Genomic DNA, 19,638 nt, shown 5'->3' on the forward strand with positions numbered 1-19,638 from the left:
GCAAGATAACTAAGGTTGAAGCAATTTTCAGGTTTAATGGATGAACTGAACGCTAAAGAAAGAGAGGCAGTTAAGAATCTCTCCAACAGATTAGCAGAGAAAGTAACAAGGCGCTACCTAGGGGCAGTTAAGAATCCCTAGATAATAGGCCAGCACAGGTGAACTGGGGCAAACATGAGCCAGAAGGAATTCAATGTTCATAGCCAATTCATTCAGAAGAAAACATTAAGAAACAACAGGAATTGATCATAGAGAGTATTTAAACTAATTCTAGGCTATTCTTTCTTCCTGCTATTTAGATAATGGCAAACACATAAATAGAGATAAGAGGCACTTATTGCTTCAGGCCGCAGCGCAGGAATTCCATCTTCAACTCTTCAACACATTCATCAACAACAGACAGTTTGCTCTCCAAGTTTTAAGCAATCTTTGATTACAGAAAAGTTCAGGTATACACAACGAGTCTCTAGTGAAAAATATCAATTGACCAACCCTTAAAACTATACAGAGGGTGGTATATATAGGGAAAAACTCTCTACAGAGTTCCTTTATTACATCTTGACCTAATTAGGTCATAAAAAATGACTACTTGACCTAATCCTATCCTAAAATAAATACAAAAAATATCTCGGGCCGTGCTCAGGGCCAAAACTGAATGAATGATGCTGTCCTCGGTGGCTTGCTGCAGTGTTTTCTGCAATAAATGGGTATGGGTCTCTGCTTTCTTGCTGTCCTGGTGCTTTGAATGCCTTGACGGTGATTTGAAGGCAAGGATGGGCTGATGCTTATCGATTTGACTCTCTGGGGGCTTCATCAATGTTCAGGTGCCTTGAGCCCCTAAAAAATCATGACTGACTCTCTCTGGCGTCTTTTCTTCCACTGATACTCTCTGACAAAATCTGGGCTGCTGATCTGATGTGCTGCGGGTCTAATCACCAGTAAATGGCCGCTGTTCGGCCTCTGTATCATCTGGAATTGTCTTCTGATCCTTTTGATATGCTCTGTGAAGAAAACGGATCATTTTTGCGCCTTTTCGGGCTTCTTGGGGCTGCATGGAGCGAAGATTCCTTAAAGATTCCCTGAAGATTCTCCATTTTGGCCCAAAAAATCCTGCCGCAAATCGCTCATCAAAAACTGCCTCAGAATTCGATTCCGGGGCTCCGAAGTGCGATTTTTGCGCCTCTGCGCCCAAAAAGTGCTGATGACGTCAGCATTGTATGGCGGGTGACATCAGCATGGCGATGTGGCGGGATGACGTCATCTCGTACGGACGGTGATGTGGCAGGTACTGTGGCGGGGACACGTGGCAGTGACGTGGCAGGAGGCCACGCAGGCGGGTGACTCATCTTGTGACTGGGCAGGGGTGATGATGTGGGCATGACTGTGCAGGGGGTGACGTGGTGGTGACGTCACCTGGCAGAAGGCGGTAAGCGGTATGTGGCGCACCGCTTATGGGGGATGGCGGTTTCAGAGGGAGGGGCTCCGCCACAACCCGGCGCCTGACGCGTGGCGGGAGTACGGCGGCAAAACCACCGAACTCCCGGACGTTAAAGGCCGGGCGCGTTGGGGATGAGGATGCTCGCCAGCCGTAGATCTGCGGGGCTGTGGATCGGACGGCTAGCGGCGGACGCGACGAGATAGGGGGTTAATGGGCGGGAATATTCGCAGGAATATTCCTAATTTAATATGCATGGCGGATGGGTTATAAACTTTAGGAAAATGGTTTTACGGGGTTAAATAAAGGCGCGGGTTAATATTTACGCACAGGAACTTTTGGGTTAAGGGCGGAATGTGGGTTTTTACAGTGGCGGGGTGAAGTTTTGCAAGGGGGAAGGTGAAATCATGGGTTTTTTGGGGGTTAAGGGTGAGGTTACTAGCTGACCAGATGTCAAACTAGTTCCTTGATGACTCGGATGGGCTAAAAACAGTCCCAGATGGACTGAGATATCCCGGACTTGATAGAATTATGGCTATAATGCCAGGGAGGGGTATTTACATAGGGAGATTTATATACATGATTTTAATAGGGGAAGGGAAAAAGTAGTAGGGAGTTATATAATAAGGGTGATGAGAAAAAGAGAGATGTTAGTGAACTCCAGCCTGAGTACCTCCAACTGAAAAAACTGCCTCGGACCGAAAAATGGACTGCTTATCGAAATTGGAACACAGCAGTGGCCTTTGGAGTAGCACAATCCTATGAAGACTTCTTTTGGCCATCTGTAGCAAATATGGAGCATTGCAGCATGCATGGCACGACATATTTGGCATGAAAAATGTCGATCATGAAAGATGATTAACCTGCTGCAGCAGAAGGCTAACACTTTCAATGTTACAATACATATTTATACATGCCGAAGCATCCAATACCATGGACCGCAAACCATCGCATCCAAAACCATGGACCAAAAACCATAGGTAGGTTCGCCCAACCTAATATAGGGTCCAAAAAAAAATTTCCCGGGGTGCTGCCCCGGACCCCGTAGAGGGGGGCTACCCACCCCCCTCAAACCCCCTGGACAGGGGGGGTTGCCGCCCCCCTTGTGACCCCCCCACTATGCAACAAAGGGGGGGCTCCGGCCCCCCCTCTAACCCACAGTTCACTACGTGGGTTAGTCGTGGAAAGAACATAACACAACCCCCCCTTGTGACCCCCCCGCTGCACAATCGGCGCAACGAAGGGGGGGCTCCGCCCCCCCTCTAACCCCCCGGTTCACTACGTGGGTTAGTCGTGGAAAGAATATAACACAACCCAACAATCTCCCACTTGTTGTTTTCTTTCCATAGGGGGCCATAGGAGAGCTTAGTCATTTTTCCAGCCCTGAAATGCCCATTGTTTCTCTACACCAAGAGAACTTCTCAGAGCTCACAGATTTTGTCAATGCATCTGCAGTATTCTTCAAAGTGTCCACCTTTACCAGCAACACCTTTTTGTCTTCTATCATATCCCTCACAAAGTGATACTAAACATCAATGTGCTTTGTCTTCGAATGATAAGCAGGGTTCTTTGCCAAGAAAATTGCACTTTGGCTGTCACAGTCTATTCTTATAGCTCCCTGTACTAACCCCATACTTGAACACAATCTCTGCAACCAAACTTCTTCCTTGCTTGCATGAGTGGCTGCCATGTATTCTGCCTCTGTAGTTGATAGTGCCACTACAGATTGTTTCTTACTCATCCAACTGATTGCACCTCCAAATAGGTTAAACACATACCCACTTGTAGATCTTCTCTGATCCAGATCTACAGCCCAGTCTGCATCAACAAAGCCACGAATATCCAACACTCTGTCCAATCCTGGTCTTCCTTGGTAGCACAAACCATAATCACTAGTGCCACACAAATACCTGAAAACCCGCTTCACTGCTGTCCAGTGCTCCTTCCCTGGTTTTGACATAAACCTGCTCAATACTCCCACTGCATGTGCAATGTCTGGTCTAGTACCGACTGCACTCGCATATGGAACACGGGACATGTCCTCTTACTCTTCTTGTGTCTTGGGACATTGTTCAACAGATAACCTCACACCTACAGGAATAGGAACCTTCACCGATTTACTATCCTGCATATTAAACCTCTGCAGTATTGTCTCGACATACTTCCTCTGGTTTAACCAGAGCTTCCTCTTTACCCGATCTCTTTTAATTTCCATGCCCAAAATATAGTTTGCAGCACCAAGATCTTTCATGTCGAATTTGGAGGACAATTGGGTCTTCAAGTCCCGGATAATTTCTTTGTCATTTCCAACCAGCAACATATCATCCACATACAAGACCAGATAAATAACACGGTCAACAATTAATTTAAAATACAAACAGTGATCTGCTTTGCTTCTGGTGAAGCCAAGTCCCCGTATAAAGGTATCAAATTTCTGATACCACATCCTTGGTGACTGTTTTAACCCATACAGAGACTTCTTTAACTTGCATACCAGTTCCTTCTTACCCTTCACCGCAAAGCCTTCAGGTTGCTTCATGTAGATTTCCTCTTCCAAATCCCCGTGAAGAAATGCTGTCTTCACATCCATCTGTTCTACCTCAAAATCAAAAGCAGCGGCAACAGATAAAAGTAACCTAATAGAAGTTAACTTGACAACAGGAGAAAAAATATCACCAAAATCAATTCCCGGCACTTGGGAATAACCTTTTGCTACCAACCGAGCTTTGTATTTCTCCACCTTCCCTTCTGCATTTGTCTTCTTTTTAAACACCCATTTGCTGCCAATGGGTTTCCTTCCAGCCGGCAACTCCACCAGATCCCAAGCCTCATTTTTGTGCAAAGATGCCATTTCATCAACCATGGCCTCTTTCCAGAGTTTTCCATCCTCTGAATCTACTGCTTCCTTCACAGTTTTGGGATCATCATCAGTAACAAACAAAGCAAAATTTGAACAAAAAGCAGAAGGACTATACCTTTCTGGCTGCCTCCTTTCTCGAACTGATCTTCTCACAGCCAGAGTTTGTGGCTCTTCATCTTCTAATTCCTCCTCTGCTGCAGAGTCTGATTCTTCCTCCTTTAGCTCAAACTCTATCTTCTCAGGTTCCTTTGGTTGGAATTCATGTTTAATAACATCTTTTACCTCTCTGAACACCACATCTCGGCTGTACACAACCTTCCGTGTGACTGGGTTCCAAAGCTTATAACCTTTTAAACCATTCTTATACCCAATAAAGATGCACTTTTCAGATTTACTATCCAACTTGGTTCATTTCTCCTTTGGAGCATGTACATATGCATCACATCCAAATACCCTTAGATGTGAAAGAGAGGGTTTCTTACCAGTCCATACGTCTTGTGGAGTCTTATCCTCCAATGCTGATGAAGGTGACCTGTTGACCAAGTAACATGCAGTATCCACCGCCTCTGCCCAGAATTCCTGTTCTAACCCAGCACCACTGAGCATGCTTCTTGCCCTTTCCATCAACGTCTTGTTCATTCTTTCTGCGACTCCATTTTGCTGAGGTGTGTATGGAGTAGTCTTCTGCCGTGCTATACCACACTTCTTACAGAATTCTTCAAATTCCTTGCTGCAAAACTCTCCACCATTATCTGTCCTCAGCACCTTTATCTTCTTCTCTGTCTGATTTTCCACCAGAGCCTTAAATTCTTTAAACCTGTCAAAGACTTCAAATTTCTTCTTAAGGAAATATATCCATGTATTCCTTGAGAAGTCATCTATAAATGATACATAGTACACAGACTTACCCAGTGATGGAACTTTCACAGGTCCAAACACATCACTGTGCATAAGCTCTAATATCTGTTTCGCCCTTTTAGCACCAGAGGGGAAACTCACCCGATTCTGCTTCCCATATACACAATTTTCACAGAAATCAAAATCCAGGGAGCTATTGCTCATACCTTCTACCATACCTTTACCATGAAGTATTCGAAGGCCCTTCTCTCCAATATGTCCAAGCCTTTGATGCCACAGCATGGTCTTCTCTCCAGAGACCACTAGATTTTCAGCTCCACTTTCAGGAACAACCTATAGAAATTACCCGCATACGAATTCTAAATCACAGAAAAATAAACAATGTGAGAGCATAACACATAAAACACATATACACAGAGATTTTCCCCCCCATCCCAAAACCGGGACTAACAGCTTGATTTTTCATTATTTTCCTTTCAATGTTACAATACATATTTATACATGCCGAAGCATCCAATACCATGGACCGAAAACCATCGCATCCAAAACCATGGACCGAAAACCATAGGTAGGTTCGCCCAACCTAATATAGGGTCCAAATTGTTTTTTTCCGGGGTGCTGTCCCGGACCCCATAGAGGGGGGCTACCCACCCCCCTCAAACCCCCTGGACAGGGGGGGCTGCCGCCACCCCTGTGACCCCCCCGCTGCGCAATCGGCGCAACGAAGGGGGGGCTCCGCCCCCCCTCTAACCCCCCAGTTCACTACGTGGGTTAGTCGTGGAAAGAATATAACACAACCCAACACTATCATGTACATTACATACAAGACATAGGAAAACATCATTGATTGCATTAATAATGAAATAAGAGTAAGCTTACAACCAAAGTCTTGACGTCACAAGCCTTCTCAGAGGGATCCAGCCAGCATGTTCTTCAAGCATTCACTCTTTGAAGATGGATCTCCCAACATACAAGTCTCTCTCTCTCTCATTCACAAGTTTTACATGAAATCAAGGGCTCTTCACAACCTTCCCCAAACTAGCAACACTCTCACACTTATCACACTCACACCAGCTATCTATCAAAGCACTAACAACACTGCTCAATCCAAGAATTTTCCAACTAGCTGATCATATCAAAGGTGAGTGTTTAAATAGGAGAAGGAGCCTCCATGAAAGGTGGAAGAGAGAGCTTATCACCAAGGAAGGTAGCACAATTGACGGAACTGCCACACCAGGGAAGGAAGGGCGACACAAACTATGCCAACAACCAGGTCTGGAGTCATCCAGAAGGCCGACTGTTGGAACAAATTCACCCAATCTGGATCATCACGGGTACATAACTGAGCTTCAGCACTGACATCGCTAGTGAGCAATGTAGCCAGTCAGATCATCGCCAAATATAACAAAGAGCCCCGCGCTGGTGCATGAAATTGGGCCATCGTGGGAATCAGATGTACTTCCACGCTGACATCATGGCTAGATTGTTTATGTGCGCCTTTCAGCGCGTATATTAAGCCAACAGTCGCGATGAGGCAGATAACTTAGGAAAAGTGGGTCAATTGGCAGCATAAGAGAGCATTTGTTCAGTATGAGCATGTTTGACTTGGACACATGACACAGTGAAAAGACCGGGAGTGAAGGTGGTGATAAATTACTGTGTAACACACCTTAATCACTCCTTAGCCTCATTCACTAGGGCCTAGACCCCTTAACATCCTTATCCAACCTCCATTTCCACTTTCCCACCGTTTTTCCTCCATCAACCCTCCAAAATCCTCTTTCGGATCTTCCTATAGAACATCTTGTAGAACCCCTGCAAACTTCCTGTAGAAGTTCACGTGAGCGGTTTTTCAAGATCTGAACACTGTGAAACTCTCTAGAAGGGTGCTAGGGACCCCTTAGACCCTCTTCTCACCTTCCCAACCTCCTGCAAGCACCTACTCCATTTCCTTTCGCCAATCAACCTCTGCACAGTAAAAAATAGTTAAAGCACATGCATAATAATTCTGAAAGATTACTCAAAAATACAAAAAGATTCTTTTTCCATATTTTCCTTCAGAAGTAGCTTAGTCACATGCATTTTACCTTTCCAAGAGTCAATGGCATCCATTTCCACCACTTTCATCTCTTTTCTTGCACCAGTAGGGCTAGTCGGTAAAACTAGGGTTTGCTAGGGTTTGCGTTTCTTTTCAGCTTTCAGCTTCTTTCTGCAAGTAGACTAGCCTCCTTTGAGTTAGCTTTCATCCATCACAGTTAAAAGATTCTTCTAAGAGCTCATAGAAGTTGGCTTAAGCTCCTAGCGGACTTGTGCCAGCTGATCAAGTGACAGCCTGCGGCAAGAGCTAGTACTTGTGCATATAGCACCGTCGCTTCCAAGTTTGTTACAAACAACTGGGTTGATAAAAGTAAAGAAGGGAGTCACAGGAGTTGCAGCATCATTGCTGCAATACTAGAGCTCACCATATTTTTGGCGCCGTTGCCGGGGAAGCGTCAGAGTATTGGTGATTGTTGCTTTTCTTCTATTTTCTACTACAACCTTCTGCTAAGTAGTTTATTTCAGCAAGAGTAGAGTAGTTGTTTCATTTCCATTCTGCAATTTCATTTCCACAAAAGTAGATTAGACATTTCCTGCTTTCATTTCATTTCAGAAAGTGTATATTAGATATTTCCCACTTTCATAGATTAGCATTTCAATTCCACAATTTCAAATTCTGCAAGCATATATTAGCATTTCAATTCCGCAATTTCAATTCTGCAAGCGTAGTTTAGCATTTCATTTCTGCAATTTCATTTCAGCAGCATAGATTAGTCCTTTCTTGCTTTCATTTCAATTTTTCATTTTCATTTCAACAAGATAGATTTTAGTTAGTTGCAGTTCAATCTATTTCAGTTTTGCAGGTACAAGCAGAAAAAAACAAAAATCAACGAAAAAGATTTCCTTTCATGCCTTGTAGGAGTAGAGATAAGTTAGAAAAATGTTTGCACAACACCCCCACTGCTTCACACAGCCAACCTTCTCTCTTCTTCGAGGGTTGTGATTAAGAAGAACCCCTAGGTGGACAACACGACATATTTTGAAGAACGTCTAGGGGAGAAGAATAAAAAAACATTCCTCCAAAGCAAATGGCTGAAAACAGAAATGTTGGGAGCAGTACCTTTTCTTCCAACTCAATCCTTAGAGGTGAATGTGAGAATCTGATGGAAGATCTCAAGAGCAAGGTGAGGCAATTTCTTGCCATGCAACTGGATACCTTGCGGATCCAAAGGAAGCAAGAGGAAGTCGAGAGGGCTTTGGCCATATTTTGTCCGAGGTGCACTAGAAAGCATCCTAGGAACGAATGTCCATTGCACTCCATAGAAGTGTGTTTTGTCTGTAAAAGAGACCATCCTACGAACCAGTGCCCTTCCTTGCTCGGAATTAAAGCTGCATATCAGAGGGCCAAAGGAGCCACTGAACCACTTTATTATATGAACCAAAGGAGGCCACATGGACCCATAACTTACCAGCAGGGAATGCAAGGGACATCTCAGACTTATTACAACCCCTATCAAGCCACTTCCATGCCTTCTTGGGGTCCTCCTGCTCATCCTTCCTGGTTCACGCCCCCTCCTTGGTCGTATCCATCTCAATATCATGCTCAACCAGCTACTCATCCATTTCACCCCTATGCTCAGCCACAGGCTCAATGGAATTCACCTCATCAGGGGTGGAGGCCCCAGTACAACTCTCCTACGGCTCCTTTGCCTCCACGACCTGCCCAACCACAACCCCATCCACATCCATCTCAAATATACACCCCCACTCAACTACCCGTACCACCATTTCCAAATCTGCACATTGGAGTAGCTCAACCCAATTACAATACTGAGGCACAACATGTCCAAACAACTCCTCTTGAGTTCAATGATATTCACCATAGGTCAGGAAAAGTATTGCAAAACAGAGATTATATTGATATCATTGAAGGATCTCATCCAGTAGACGAAGATGCGAAAGAGAAGATCAAAGAACCATGGGCTACACTTGATGAAGAGAAGACATCAGAATCAGAGATCGAGAGAGCTCCCTCATGGTTACCATCAAATCCTCCATGTATTCAAGAGAAAAAACAACAAAAAGAGGAAGATGAGAAGGTCATGATAGAAGGTGACATGAAGAATGATCCAGATCAGCAAAAGGACCAAGGATATCAAAGCTATATTGAGATATGGTTCCAGATGGTCACTAAGTTGCAACAATACTCTCTTCCTTAGCCTTGCTTGATCCTTTCAAAGTCAAATCATTTGGTCTCTGAAATCTGGATACCTGTCAAAGCATGCATTTCAAGCCTCGACATCATTTTGTCTCTAATCTCGATGTGCACATGGCCCCATTGGAAGTATTCTTATACTTGAAAATGATTTTGTTTTTCAAGTAGGTTAGGGTAGGAAAAAAGAAAAAAGAAAAAAATGAAAATAAGAGGAAAATAAAAATCTAAGGTGAAAACTTCCTCGGAGGCGCCTCAGATTGGATCATTGATTGAAAACATCCATGAGGTGGTCAATGGGTTGGAAAGAAGAGAAAAAGAAAAGAGAATAAGATCCCTTGGTGAAAACCTCCCTTGGAGGTGCCCAGGGTAGGCAATTAGGGTGAAAACCTCTTTGAGGCGCCCTAGTTGTTTTCAAAAAAAAAAAAAGAAAAAAAAAAAGAAGAAAAGAGAAAAAGAAAAATAAACCTAATTTCTGTTGAATAATTGCAGGTTGCAGGAAGGACATTGCAGGTTAGGAGGATCGCACAAAACAAAGATAGAGGTCAGCACCAGGCTACAAGCATCCCTCACAATCCATTCCTCCATGACCACTACCCTTTCCCAAGATTTGGTCTCATTCGGACTGAGATTTCACCTTCTACAGGAAGTTCTGTGTCTTCTATAGGAAGATCCTATAGAGCCTACAAACAAGCCAAGATCAATCTCCGAGGAGGACCTGAAGGTTGGGAATCTATCCATGAGGCCTGTAAACATCCCTGCTTCCATCCATCGCCATATGTCACCTTTTTCCATCTCCGTACACCTCCATTGCACTCATTTTTTTATGTTCCTGCACAGTCACACACAGAAATCTTGTTTTCTTCATACTGCCAGCAAAAACTCCTTAATGACAAATCAAGCAGTAGTTTTTCACTCACCATACCTGTTACCCTCCATCTAGATTCCTCATCAGCCGAGACCCAAGTCTGCATTACAGCCCAAGCTCATTTTTTCCTTACTGTGCAAAAACTGCAGAATGCTCTGATACAAAAATACATAGAGCAGAAATTTGTTTTTTCCCTAACTTGAAAACCGTGCATCCATTTAAAAAATTGTTTTATGGGGAGTTGTATAGGGATGATGGCAACATGCCCAAGCAATTTTAGCCAATTCTAGTGCACGGTTTCCAAGAAATCAACCTCCATCACCTTCAGCCATTTTTACATTTTCTCCATATCCGTGCATCCATTTCAAGCCTGTTTCATGGGGAGATGCATATGGGTGATAGTAACCTGCCCAAGCAATTTCAGCCAATTCCCATGCACGGTTTCCGAGAAATTGACCTCTGTAACCTTCAGCCATTTTTAGTTTTTTTCAAAATCTGTGCATCCATTGGATACAATTTTGCTATGGGAGGTGCATAATGATGATAGAAACATGCTCAGAAAGTTTCAGGTCAATCCGATCTATCGTTTGGGAGCTATGGGCAAAACAAGTCACTATCCTGCAAAAAATCTAGCATCAGTAGTATGAGGGTGCAAATCTGAAGGAAGAAACAGAATTTTGCAGCTTAGATCCAACTAGAGGATACCTGCACAAGAAAAATAGCCACACATCAGATAGAAAAAAGCATATAGCAGAAGGGATCTAGGCATGCAGCAATGGAATATGAGCATGCAGCAGCAAAAGAACCAAGTAGCACGTCGACTTACAGGTAAGTGACTAAACCCATTCCTCTGTTGCATGAATTTAATTTAAGAACTGCGTGGATAGTGAGATGTTTGTGATTAAATAAGATCAATGGCTAGCTAATTGGCCACCCTCATCCAGTTCAGACAGGGCCTCGTCTAGTTCAAACAATGCTCAGTGGGTGCAATCGACACGTGTGCTCAGCCATCTTGGGAAGAAAACTGAAAACAGACAGTGGTGGCTGTTTAAACTCCAACGTAATTGATGGAAGTGATTACGGGAAGGCAGCATACAGTTTCATAACAACACTGCAGTCTGCATGGGGCCAACGTACATCCGGCCACCTCATCTCCTCACCACGAATCACGCTAGTAGCTAAAAGACAGCTCAGTTAACGCATTCACCACTCTTTGTTAATTGTGCCTTCATGACGTTCTCGACTGGAGTACACATCTACCACTTCCAAAGATGCTAACCAATCGTCCTCTGCCAAATTTCTGCCTGTTTTTTTGAAAATCTCCCACCTATCGGGCTCTACAGGAAGCACAGTTTCATTCTACAGGAACACTGTCTATAGGAAGATTTCTACAGGAAGGGCAGAGAGCAGTTCTGCAGCCAGAAAATTTGAGATTTTTGTCAAAATTCGAGCTTGAAAAGAGGTAGGCTCAGGAAACTGCTCTGCATATGATATATTTATATAAGGTGGAGGATTAAAAACACAGTATTGGGTTGAAAGAAACGAAAGTGAAGCTTAAAAGTCTACCTATGTTTTTTTCCTTCTCTGAGTTCTACACAGTCTGTCCGTTTTTTTGCTTTGCATCCAAAATCTGCCTTTTTCTTTCTCACATTCTTCTGAAAAAAGGGATGCAACCAAAGAAGCCAACTTGTGAAAAACCAAATTTGCGAGACTGTCCACTCTCTAAAGAAAAAACACTGTTTATAAATATTCTCTATTCTGTCAAAAGTATTGATTTTTCTCAAAAACTGAGAAGCAAATTCAAGTTGGAAACAGTTTGAAGAAAAAATTGCAAATTGATGTTGTGAAAAAGAAGAACATGAGAAATTCCTAATTCCAGAAAGACAAACCTCAACCATTTCTCTATTTCCGGTTTTGAAAGTTTGTTTCCTCCCTCCTCACCTGAACATTTCCAGCAGTCACTACATATCATGATAGGGAGAATTTTAGAAATATGGCAGGGGAAGATGAGGAGGAAATAGAAAAAGAGGAAAAGACCAAAATGGAGAATGAAGAACTTGAAACAGAGGAGGAAATCAAAATAGAAGATGAGAAGGAAGACCCAGACTAGAAAAGAAAAAGACTAAAGCAGAGAAGGCAGAAACTAAACAAGATGAGAAGAAAACCAAAACAAAGCATGAGGAAGCAAAGCTAATAGAGGCAGAGAAGACAAAATAAGAGGAAAAAAAGGAAGAAGAGACATCCCCTGAAATCTTGGCAAGGGAGGCAACAACTGTGCTTGCTGCATTAAGCACACCTACAAAACAAAAAGGAAAAAGAAAAAGGCAAGCTTCCATGTATTTTAAGGCCAGGAAAAGCACAAGAATTCAAACAAGCAGAATAGGAGGAACAATGGAAGGACATGGACAAGAAGGCAGAATTTTATGGCACACATGAGTAGACCACATCAGAAGCTTGGGATGATAAGGAGGCCACCAGGGCCATCAAAGATGAAGATATAGATTAGTTGCTCAGAGGATGAGAAACACTTTCGGTAGGGGGTGATGATGAGCCCTAGAAATGGGTAATTATATGGGCTCATTTAGTCTCCTAATTCGAATTAATCCACCATTCTCATTAGTTTATTGCATGTTTTTTATTACATTTATGCTAATAGAGTGAATTGGGTTAGTCATTATGCCAAAAAGTCTAATGTGTGCTTTATGCAAATGTTTGGTCAATTTTGAGACAAAATCAAAGGTTTAATGAGCACTTGGTAGCCAAATTCGTGGAAGAACAAAGGAGATGATTTGTAAGAAGGTGTCCCCTTCATTTATGAGCCCTTACCTCGAATTCTCCATCAAAAACTCAGAGCAGAAGGGGCAGCCAAGAAAGTCAAGTAGGACTGCTGTTAACTGCAAGTTTTGGCAGTCGAGTTCCTAAAGTTTAGGAGGACTGTTGGGGTCCTCAATTTGTATAAATAAGAAGGCTTAGGGCCTCAGTTCAGTTAGTCAGATGTTAGTCAGATTGTAGTTATATTTTAGTCAGTAGGTTAGTCATTTTGTTAGTCTATTTTCGCACTTTAGTGCAACTCTGTATCAACACATTTTCGAGTTTTTTTATAGACAGTTTTTGGGATGCAACTATTATTTTTTTATCAATAAAGATGAATCCAGCTTTGCACCAGCTCTAATCATTCTTAGGAGGCTTTAGCTCTTGGGGTTGGGGCCAACCCAAGTGCCAGTACCTCCTTTGTGTACTTTTATGTGTCTTTGCTGCATTCATAGAATAATTTCTGCTATTTAGGTTAAAATCTTGTTTTGTTACTTAGGTTGTTTTTGATGATTAAAGTAGATTTTCATACTTTAGGTTAATTTGACAGTTTGGTAAAGGAAAGGATCTACAAAAAGGCCATCAAGCAACCCTTGATCCCATCTCTCCCTCCTTGGGACCATGAGCTGAGACCAAGGCATACTTGCTACCACAAAAACATTGTTTTTGCCTCTTCATGCAATTGCTAGTGTTAGATTTTTAGTTAGGAAAGTTGATACCAGTTGTACTTGCATGTTTAAGATCTGTTCTTGCTTAGTTTCCATAGTTATCTTGCATGATTTCCTGTGTATAACCTTCTGTTCATCATGTTTCTGGTTTTTAGGTCAGATTAGGTCAAAATAGCTAGATCTTTGGTTTTCCTAGTCTTTGTTCGATCAGTTTTGGAAAATAGTGTGCAGAACACCTGTAATACCTCCATGCCTATCCTTCCTCCATCATACAACCTGCTCCAACCCCTAATCCAAGATTCCTTCCCTTCATTTGCACATTTTCCCACTTTGCCCTAATTTCTACATTCTTGTGCATCATTGCTCCCTCCATCCTTGAACAAATCCAATCACCTTAATCACTCTTTAGCCTCATTCACCAGGTACTAGACCACTTAACATCCTTATCCAACCTCCATTTCCACCTTCCCATCAACCCTCCAAAATCCTCTTTCGGATCTTCCTGTAGAACATCCTGTAGAACCCCTGCAGACTTCCTGTAGAAGTTCACGTGAGCGGTTTTTCGAGATCTGAACACTGTGAAACTCTCTGGAAGGGTGCTAGGGACCCCTTAGGCCCTATTCTCACCTTCCCAACCTCCTGCAAGCACCTACTCCATTTCCTTTCGCCAATCAACCTCTGCACAGTCAAAAATAGTTAAAGCACATGCATAATAATTCTGAAAGATTACTCAAAAATACAAAAAGATGCTTTTTCCATATTTTCCTTCAGAAGTAGCTTAGTCACATGCATTTTACCTTTCCAAGAGTCAATGGCATCCATTTCCACCACTTTCATCTCTTTTCTTGCACCAGTAGGGCTAGTCAGTAAAACTAGGGTTTGCTAGGGTTTACGTTTCTTTTCAGCATTTAGCTTCTTTCTGCAAGTAGACTAGTCTCCTTTGAGTTAGCTTTCATCCATCACAGTTAAAAGCTTCTTCTAAGAGCTCATAGAAGTTGGCTTAAGCTCCTAGCAGACTTGTGCTAGCTGATCAAGTGACAGCTTGCGGCAAGAGCTAGTACTTGTGCATATAGCACCGTCACTTCCAAGTTTGTTACGAACAACCGGGTTGATAAAAGTAAAGAAGGGAGTCCCATGAGTTGTAGCATCATTACTACAATACTGGAGCTCACCACGGACCCAATATTGAAAGCCACCATTTAATCTCCAATGCATTGATGGGGGCAGAACCAATATCGAATGCTACAATCAAATCTTCAGTCCGTTGCAGTAGATGCAATATCTAATGCCACCATCGAATCTTCATGGATAAGAATTGATTCTGGTGGAGGATATGAGGGGATTTATTCATACTATACTTTAGCATCTGGACCTAGCTAGCTAGATATCTCTGTCTGTTGGCCTCAGGTATCTCTCTTCTTTGCATCATGGCTGCAAGTAAACATTGTTCACTTTTTTTCTAAACTACCATCAGAGTCAAACTACCATCGAAATAGGAAATTACAACGAACCCTGTGTAGAGGAGCGCAATTTTTGGCCTCGAAAATCAGTGATGGAGTTCAGTCCAAGAATGATACGAGCATGTTTGTTGTATGAAGTTTGATCCAAATTTCAGGTCACGTGATCGACTCCGAGACAATCTCAGTTCTATCAACCAACTTATAGAGACTATATTTGGTGCCAAATAACTAAACTTCCAGAGCTCTATAGAGAAATAAGGCAGCTCTACAGGGTTTTCCAGAGCTAGGAACTGTTATCATTCAAAAACTCGGAGACATATATTCTTGTTGTCGTTGGTAATATCCATCTTCCTGAAGCAACTTTCCTCTTCTCGATATATTCAAAACCTGGTGAGTCATTCCCAACTTTAAGTTCATCTTTAAAAGCATGAGCCTATCATTCAAATACAGATTAGAGTTTGATTTATACTATAAAAACTATCCCATTCTCGCTTCGAGACATGAAGCTGCATATAAATACCAAATATCACTTTTGTACATTCCATTTGGAGCCCAATCTGACACTCCAAACTATTTTTCTATGGAAACCAAATCCAAAAAACTGAAATTTCCATCACATTATGATCCCATATTGGTTGAATCCTCCTCTCTCTGATAAAATCCTCATGCTTGTTGAATTCATTGCTAGTCTCTTCCTAGAAGAGTGAAAGTAGATCGTCCCTTACTTTCGGGATAAGTTGAGGGTGCTTTGCATTCAGATGTTGTCAGTGGAGGTTGTTGCAGTGATCCCTTAGGCGAGTCCAGCCTTTTATGCAGTGAAAGCTGAGGAATCACATGTGAGGATTGCCCTTTTGGTTGGGCTCCGTTCCTCTTCATTTGGAAGGGCCTTCATGCCTGTTATAGACATTTTTGTGCCTCGCAGCATGGAGCATGAAATGTCGATAATTACAGGGATCCTCAGTCCCTAAACATGTTGTTCTTACCCCTAGAAGAACAAGGTCAGCAAACCACAGCACTTCCCATCAGTTCTCCACCCGAAAACACTCAAAAACAGGCTATTTTTGGATCATGTCAGCTGCTCCACTGAGCATCTGCGCTGGAATGCAACTGCTCCTCCTTGTACCTGCGCTGAAAGTCAAATCTAATGAAGGCTACCTGCGCTGGGCGAGATTGGCCAAGTGGCACAGTCATTCTGCAAGGTGTCAATTGCCCAGGAAGCTTCCAAACTGACACTTGGTTCATGGGATTCGCCCTGTGATGAGTAAGAGGCTGGAATTTTGTGCAAAGCAAGGAAGTGCTGTTGGTTTACAGTTAGAGCTATTGGGTGATTGTTTTTCTAGAGGTGAAGAGGAGACTTCTTGCTGTTGGGGAGGTGCTGCTGGATTGGAGCCATTGATGGTTGTAACCTTCTCAGAACCCTGTTACTTTTATCAATAAAGCTTTGAATGTTCTCCTATATACTTGTATTGCATTGATGTATTGTATTTACTTGTATATTTGATTCACTCTAATCCATGCATCAGTTATGAGTACATGTATCTTGTAGTCTTCTTCTCTCTGTTGTGCAGGATCTGTGTGTAGCTGGACCGGCAAAGGGAGCAAGGAGCTGGGAATAAGAGACAAAGAGAGAGGATAAGGATCGACAAAAGCGAAAGACACCGGTTGGTTAATCTTTTCTTCCTTCTCTCTGTACTTTCATAAAGGAAAATATCAAAGCTTTACTTTCAGTTGTTGCTAAGGACTGTCACCCTTAGAGTAGGGATAGGGTCATCCGAGTCGGATACTTTTCCCCACAACAATGCCATTCCCAAGCTTTCCAAAAATAATATGGAATATTTTCTATCGATGCTAAGTGCATGCCGATTAGACAAACATACACACACACAAGTATGTATATATATATATATATATATATATATATATATATATATCTATATATATATAGATATATATATATATCTATATATATATATATATATATATATATATATATATATATATATATAGTGCTCCATTATAGGTGTGATCTGATAATGATCTTGCATGCAGTAAAAATATTTATAGCCTTCATTAACTAAATTTGCATGGCTGCATGTAGATATAACACTAAGGTAACATGATCCGGGTTCATCCCACAATGGTTCATTTTTTCAAAGAGTTTTAGTGCCTCCTTTCCCTAGTCATGCATTTTGTATCCTACAATCATTGCATTCCATGAGACTATATTTCGTTGAGGCATTTTCTCAAATAATTCAACTTACTTATGAATGCACCCACATTTTGCATACATTTCTATCAAGGAATGCACCCCCATGACATCAAACATGAATCCATTTCTACTTATTTTATCATGGATCTTCGTACCCTATTCCAAAGCTTTTAAATTGACAAATACTAGAAGTTTTTGAGTCCGGCTTCATACTTGCAGATTGCATATGTTGAAAAAGCTCCAAGGCTTCTGTACCATGCCCATTCTATGGAAATCCCATTATCAATGCATTCCATGAGACTACATTCACATCAAGAATTTCCTTAAAGAGTTCCAGGGCTTCCTAAACAAGTCCATTATGTGTATAGCCTGTAATCATTGCATTTCGTGACATGAGGTCTCTATGATGCACTTTTCCAAATAATTACCATGACTTTCTTATCATACATTTCAAAAATTGCAGTCATCACCACAACATCGAAATTGAAATCCACTTTGAATTATTTCTTGATGGATTTCGATACCCTGCTCCAAGCCAGTACAAGCTAGAAGAAGACTAACAAATGTTTTTGAATTAGCTCTTATGCCCATCAATTTCATTTCAAAAAATAGCTTCAGGGCTTCCTTACAATGCCCATTCTGTGCAAATCCTGCAATCATGGCATTCCATGAGACCACATTCTGTTGAGGCATTTCCTTAAAGAACTTTAGGGCTTCATCAATGAGTCGATTTTGTGCATATCCTGCAAGCATGGTTGTTTGTGAGACAATATTTTGTTGATGCATTTTGTTAAATAATTCACGTGCCTTCCATATACTTCCACATTTTTCATACATGTCTCTGAGGGAATTTGCTACAACCACATCATACAGAAATCCATTTCTAATTATTTCTTCATGGATCTCCACACCTAGTTCTAGGGCTGCCACGTTATTGCAAGATGGAAGAATGCTGGTAAAGACAAAGGTCTCTAGCATTTGTCAATGACATTGAGGTTGTCTTGGCCCCTAATGGGTTGATACCAAAGAGGGCTCTGCCTATTTAACCTCTTGTGGATGGCTAGGCACTTTATGACATAGCTCTGGAGATAGTCTATACGATTAATATGGGAGGAACTAAGATTGATTCTAGGAATGATACTTTGTGAAGATTTTTGGAGACCGTTCAAAAGTATTTGAAGACAAAAAATACTGCTAAAAGTGCTTCTATTAATCCCAGCTTTATCAAATATAATTCTCTTGCTAGTGATGTAAGCTCTCCTAACATGGTCTATGCAACAACACAGGAAATGGCTGTGAGTGCATCCAGTACTGTAAACCCAAAATTTCAACATTTCTTAGACTTTTAGTGTGGACTCTATTCTCACATATTTTTTTCGGATGCATTTCTATGATATTGGTAGTTGAGCTATATATATGTTGATTTGCAGTGTCTATATCAGTGTCCAATCTGCATTAGTGGAATTTGATATGTCTAGCAAAGCAAGGGGTTTGGATGTGTCTTTCTATCGAGACTTTGTTGCCAACAATTCAGCTGGGGCGAAGATGGTATAGATCCAAGTTGGGCCGACAAGTCCTCTATATGATAATACCAATGTTAAGGCTATACTAAATGGGTTGGAAATAATGAAGATAAGCAATCTTGCTGGAAGTCTGGATGAGTCCTATCCTATTCATGACAATAGTCCTATGAACTCCAAAGGAAAAAATAGGAAGATGGGAGCTATTATTAGATCAATTTTTGGAGATTTTGTTGTACTTAGACTACTAGAAACAATGTATTGCATGTATATCCACCCAAAATCAAAGTGAAAAAACACCCCTCCAACCTAGTTGCCTCTTCCTTTGCATGGTGGGAATTCGGAAACTATGGCTAGAAAAGTTTCCCCAGGTTGCCACAAGAGTGGTACTGGTAGCTATGTTTCGTCTGCACCTTCAAGTATGGGCCAATTCTTTACATTTGTAGAGATACAATAATCCACCAACAACTTTGATGAAAATTTTATACTCAACATGAGAAGTTTTTGTGAATTTTATAAAGGTGAACTAGAAGATGGGACAATGTTTTTCTAAGGGATTTTGTCAAACATATCACTTGCAATTTATATGCTTCCCCATTTCACATACATGCTTACAAAGGCATTTCATACAAACATATTCATCTCAAAACCACTCCCTTGATTCGTTCATGAATCTCCATGCCCTGTTCTAGAGTTTCCA

The 19,638-nt window shown here is 41.7% G+C and overlaps 1 protein-coding gene across 1 annotated transcript; it reads right to left on the reverse strand.

Moving 5' to 3' along the window:
* Positions 1-17,868: 17,868 nt before the first annotated feature.
* LOC149265191 (pentatricopeptide repeat-containing protein At3g26630, chloroplastic-like) lies at positions 17,869-18,396 on the reverse strand. Its single transcript, XM_089402016.1, has one exon. The coding sequence runs from the start codon at positions 18,394-18,396 to the stop codon at positions 17,869-17,871; it is 528 nt and encodes a 175-aa protein (XP_089258142.1).
* Positions 18,397-19,638: the final 1,242 nt, after the last annotated feature.

Source organism: Pinus tabuliformis, chromosome 6 (assembly GCF_031772625.1).
Source record: "Pinus tabuliformis cultivar Carrire ecotype Pingquan chromosome 6, CPIR1, whole genome shotgun sequence".
NCBI classification, from domain to species: domain Eukaryota; kingdom Viridiplantae; phylum Streptophyta; class Pinopsida; order Pinales; family Pinaceae; genus Pinus; species Pinus tabuliformis.